A 6,061-nucleotide genomic window follows, 5' to 3' on the forward strand; every position below is an offset into this window, starting at 1 on the left:
GTCCATCATCATAAGTTATTCTTTGATTCACTTTCTTTTTTCTGTTTAAAACTTTAGAAGCTTATTGGATTTGTATTGTGTGGAAGACAGCAGTTGAAATTGTTCCAAGTTAGCATGCTGATGCTGGTTGTAATTTATAAAACTTTACATTCTGTAATTTGTAAATCTTATTTTGTGTAGCATAGTTAGCAGGCTATGACTGGGCAGGAAACGCAAACACTGTGGACTGGAGTTTGAAGAAATCCAATTCTCAGTTTTGAAGAGAGAATGACAGAAAATGAAACGGGAAAGTAGACCAATTAAACTTCTGGTGAAGAAATTGAATAACAATAAGACAACTTTTATTTTGTGTTACAGTACAATGTAGACTGACTTGCTGGTGTTAACGTTGTGACTACCCATGATTGTCTCTGCCAACGAAGATGGAATGTGGTAGCAACATCATGTCACCAAGGGCTAATTTTGCACACTTGTGAGGTTTGATAGTGCGTGTAAGAAACACTAAAACTCAAAGGAACATTTATATCAGGGTTCTTAACTTGGGGGTCATGTAGTAGTTGCATTGGAGAGTGCATTGTTGTGGAAATGTATCTGTGTAGTTGCTTTATAGCACCCCATGTGTACAGGTTTATCTGCATGTGGACAGCTGCTTTAAGCAAAGATACTTTCTAGCTCAGAAGAAGCAGACCAACTAGCTGCACCTGTGCCAATCACCAAAGCTGGTGCCTGCTCATGGCGCTATTTTGTATTGTAGCTGCTAATCTCTGTAGAAGTATGGCAGTCACCCATGCCAGGTGCTATTATACAGAGCAATGAAAACCAGGACAAACCACCTTAAAAGCAGCTTTTATCCGAAAGCAATCATGGCCCTGAACTCAGAATAAAACTGCTCCATATCATTCTACCAATGTGCAATATAGACCTTAAGTCAACAAGTGCAATTTGTATATTTATTACTATTCGGTTTGTTATTATTTTCTCTCTTCTTGTCTTTTTGTCTTTTTAACTCTTATTCCTCACACTGAGTTGACTGCACCTTCAGTTTCGTTGTTCCTTTGTAAAAGTGACAATGACAATAAAGATCTATCTATCTATCTATCTATCTATCTATCTATCTATCTATCTATCTATCTATCTATCTATCTATCTATCTATCTATCTATCTATCTATCTATCTATCTATCTATCTATCTGTCTATCTATCTATCTATCTATCTATCTATCTATCTATCTATCTATCTATCTATCTATTATCGCTATACTTTGAGTATGTTATCATGGTAATTTCTCTCCCCGTGTCTGAGTGGGTTTCCTCTCACAGTCCAAAGACATGCAGGTTATGTGGATTGGCGATTCTAAATTGGCCCTAGTGTGTGCTTGGTGTGTGGGTGTGTTTGTGTGTGTCCTGCGGTGGGTTGGCACCCTGCCCGGGATTGGTTCCTGCCTTGTACCCTGTGTTGGCTGGGATTGGCTCCAGCAGACCCCCGTGACCCTGTGTTCGGATTCAGCGGGTTGGATAATGGATGGATGGATGGATGGTAATTTCTCTGTTGATTATTGTGGTTCATCTTTCATCAGTTGTTCCCAAACTCAGCACTGGAGACTCCCTGTTGCTTCAGGTTTTTTGTTTCCAACCAGATTCATATTCAGTGGTAACAACTGATGATAACTGATGTCATTTAAATATCTGGTGTTCTCTTTTTTTCTCTTATTCTTCATTCAGAAAAGCACAGGAGTATGACTTTTACATTTATAAGACATTTAGAAATCTACTTTTGCCATAGCTTTTAATGCTTAACTCTCTTTTTTTGGTTTCCTCTTATTTTGCTTTTGCTTCCTTCATTGTACCTTAACAATGACAGTTAAAAACAAGCAGCACAGTCATCCTGGCAAACGACACTGAATGATGAAAAGCTGCAACTACTATAGTGTCAGACCCACTAATTAGGATTAAATTATGGATTAATCAATTAATTAATCGGGACTAATTATGGATTAAATAACCAGTACACCTGGAAAAGCAGAAAGAAAATCAAAATGAAAATATTGTGAAAAAATCTATATTATTCCTATGTAACTGCTTAGTACATTTTAATAAAAACAATTACGAAACTTAGTTTTGTAGTTTATTGTCTCCAAAACACAGAACATTGGAAAAAACAGCTCAATTAATTATGCCAAGAATCCAATTAAAAACAGAAATTGGTTTGAACAAAAACCTGCAGCCACAGGGAATTCTCAGGACTGAGTTTGGGAACCACTGATCTATGCTATAAGTTACTGTTAGTTATGTTGATAGTATGAGTGTTGGGCATATTTGCTTTTAGCACCACATATGTACAGCCTTACATGCAAGAAGACAACTGTTTGGTGTTCTTGTGCAGAGCAATTAAGTCCTGTAATGCCTTATATTGAAAATGTCTCTTCTAAGCTGCTAACCCATTGGGAATATGATAATCACCCATAACAAGTGCTCTTAAACAGTATGCTTTCACTTAAATAATGTAAGATCAATATTATTATAAAGAAAATTTGAATAAACACAGTAAAACCAGTGATAGCAAAAATAAGAAATGTATTTGAAAAGAGTCTTGAAAGATTAGGAGCAGTATTTGAAAAGAGTTTTATTAAAAAGTACTTATGCAAAAATACAGGTGAAGAAAGATTAGCCTTTTCAAGTCTACAGTTGCTGCAGAGCTGCCTCAGATTTTCTTCAGACCTCAGTGGTCTTGCCAAATTCTTTGAGAAATTGGATGTCTTGTGTGGGTGTGTTCTTTTTTTCTTCTAGCATTCCCTCCTCCGTTATCCTGTTCTATTCTTATCATTATTACATTAGGCTATTAAATAAGGTTAGTTTTGAACATTCTAAAAGAATTAACCAAATTATAAATATTCAAATCAATGAAGATTCAAAGTTCAAGTAAATATCTAACAGTGTGTTCTAGTGTCCATTAAAACATCCATAATTTCAACCGGTAAAATTATGGTTTATTTCATCATTTGGTATGTTTTGAAATTTAGAGTTTAAATAAACGCCTAGCAGTCTTGAGTTTATAGCGCCATGGTTTAAAGCTTCACGCTAGTTAATCAGTCTTCAGTGAGCTTTACTCACACACTCAATATGTTAGTTTGCTTGAAAAGCAACAGTCCAGCAGATCATCAATTCTGCACTGTCAATCAAAGTTCTTATATACTGTACTAGCGGTCCCCGGTGGCTCTGCCCACATATTAGTGAAACAGGACAAACTTTAAAAATCAATAAACATAAAGGTATTGCTACCTAAGAGAAGGCAAGGTGCACTCCAAAACGCAGAGGTAGACCAACTCCCCACTCCTGGTGTCACACTTCCCCCTCTCCCTTTCGGCCCGCAGCCTCTATCTCGGATTAGTACAAACATATCATTCCTGCAAGCAAACTATGATTCTTAGCATGATGAGAGCAGTCAAAAGATCAACTTGAATGTTCTAGAAAAAAACCCGATCTAATCCATTGAGTAGTTCTCTCGTTCACTAGGTGGATGTAAGATACACCCCAAGGCTGGCGTGTGAGTGAGGAGGGATCCGCCCCCCTCCCCTCGGCCTGCTGCATCTCTCTTGGATTCGCGCAAATAAATTGGTGCTGCTAGCAAACTACGATACTTGGCGTGATGAGAGAGGCTTATTTCTCAGGTATTTCTTTTTGAATACTCACTACATTTTTTCACTTTCTTACTGGTTGGTACAAATGTCAGTTTTATTCACATCACACAAGTATAGAATGAATTTAAGAATATATGCAGAAATAAATAATAATGTAAAAATTCCTCCATAGTGCACAATTGCTTAATTCTCTAATTATTTATTTAAATTTTAATTCTTTTAGGTTCAAAATGGATTTTTCATCATGGATAAAATTTTTGAACATTATAATTTCGATGAGTCTACTCTGTTCCTACCCTTTTTGTCAGGCTGGCAAGATTCTAATTATTCCTGTTGATGGGAGCCGCTGGGTGAATATGAAAATTCTCATTCAGGAGCTGCACAGCAGAGGGCACAACATTACAGTAATGATGCCCACTGACAACTGGTACATCAATGAGGAGTCTCCATATTACACTTCAATCAGAATTCATCTTCCTTCTGTTCAAAACATATATAGAGATAACATTTTTAGTTCAATAGTGGATAAAGTGATTTACACCAAAAATATAGGACATTGGTTTTCCTTTGTTGCTATGCAGTATCAAATGTTCACTTTTCTATCAAGGAGTCATCACATGTCTTGTCTAATGGCTGCCACCTTGTTTGAAAACCAGGAGCTGGTGAAGAGGCTCCAAGATGCCCACTTTGATTTGGTCCTCACAGACCCATTTCTGGGTGGAGGAGTGCTTATAGCCCACTATCTCCAGCTACCAATGGTCCTTAACGTCCGGTGGGTATTCAGTAGAGAGGCTCATTTCTTACTTGCACCATCTCCAGTTTCTTACACTCCATTAACAGGGACTGAATTTACTGACAAAATGACATTTTTACAAAGATTCACAAATGTGCTTCTGTATGGATTTAATATGTGCTTAGAAAGAATTTTCATTAGACCACATTATGATGAAGTGTGCTCACGGTACTTTGGGTCCGATGTTAATATTTATAGTCTCATCCAGTCTGCAGATATCTGGCTCGTGAGGGTTGACTTTATCTTTGAATTCCCAAGGCCCACTATGCCAAATGCTGTCTATATAGGTGGGTTTCAGTGTCAACCTTATAAGCCTTTGTCTTTAGACTTGGAGCAATTCATGGAAAGCTCTGGTGAGCATGGTGTCATTATCATGTCACTAGGTACAATAATAACCAATCTCCCAAAAGATATCACAAATAAGATAGCCGCTGCTTTTGCCCAGCTACCTCAGAAAGTGATTTGGAGGTATTCTGGGGAAACCCCTTCCAGTTTGGGAAACAATACACTTCTGGCTAAATGGATACCCCAAAATGATCTCTTGGGACACCCTAAGACCAGAGTCTTTGTTTCTCATGGAGGCACTAATGGAATCTTTGAAGCAATTTACCATGGCGTACCCATAGTAGGACTGCCACTTCTGTATGACCAGTTTGATAACTTCATTAGGTTGAAAGACAGAGGAGTTGCCAAGGTGCTTGACATCGCTAATCTAAACACTGAAGATGTATTACAAGCATTAAAAGACGTCCTTGATAAACCATCTTATCGAGATAACATGCAGCGACTGTCCAGACTCCATCATGACCAGCTCATTAAACCACTGGATGCTGCCATATTCTGGATTGAGTATGTGATAAACAACAAAGGAGCTGCTCACCTGCGTACTGAATCATACCATATGCCATGGTACGCATATCACTGTGTCGACATTTTATTGGCTTTACTATTTGTGATACTCTTCTTCTTTGTATTTATGTTTGTTTTGTGCAGGTTGTTGTGCTACAAAGTCTGTAAAAAAAGAAAAATCAAGTAATTAAAAGTGAAAAGTACTTTTACTGAATAAACCATCAAGCCACTCAAAAAACTTCAACTGCACTTCTGTCAGAAGATTTCTTTTAGTGGTTTTGTTTTTTTTCTTCAACATCATAATAGCATTAGGTTTTAATTTTTATTTTTTTTCTCATGTGAATGTTATTTTGTTCCAAGTGATTATAGGCAAGGTGTGAAGTACAGACCACGTGGTTTAAGACCTTCTAATTACAATTTGCCCCCCTGAAATCCCCAAAACAAAATTTGTTGGGGGGATGATTGAATATAAATTTTAAATATATGTTGTGATATTATAAATCATTTAATTACCTTACTTAATTTGCAAGGTAATCTTTTCCAACTAATTCAGAAAAAGGCACAATGTCCTCCGTAATTAATGGGACAAATAAACTTTCTTTGATTTATCCCCTCTGCTCCACGGTTTAAAATTACAATTCAAAGAATTTGGACATGATTAAAGTGCACATTGCAGACTTTCATTTACACCCTCTTCATCATGTTTAACAAAAGGGGTGGTATGCTTTAGATCTTGGGCATTTCCTTCTCATCTCCATACTTTCCTCTTGCCATCACTCT

General features: G+C 37.1%; 1 protein-coding gene across 1 annotated transcript; it reads left to right on the top strand.

The window, feature by feature from the left end:
• The first annotated feature begins 379 nt into the window (after positions 1-379).
• Positions 380-5,468, top strand: LOC114649063 (UDP-glucuronosyltransferase 2C1-like). The gene is made up of 2 exons (XM_028798481.2): positions 380-406; positions 3,948-5,468. Exons 1-2 carry the CDS (start codon positions 401-403, stop codon positions 5,466-5,468), a joined length of 1,527 nt encoding a protein of 508 aa, XP_028654314.2. The 5' UTR covers positions 380-400.
• Positions 5,469-6,061: the final 593 nt, after the last annotated feature.

The sequence above is a fragment of the Erpetoichthys calabaricus genome, chromosome 3, assembly GCF_900747795.2.
Source record: "Erpetoichthys calabaricus chromosome 3, fErpCal1.3, whole genome shotgun sequence".
In the NCBI taxonomy this organism is placed as follows: domain Eukaryota; kingdom Metazoa; phylum Chordata; class Cladistia; order Polypteriformes; family Polypteridae; genus Erpetoichthys; species Erpetoichthys calabaricus.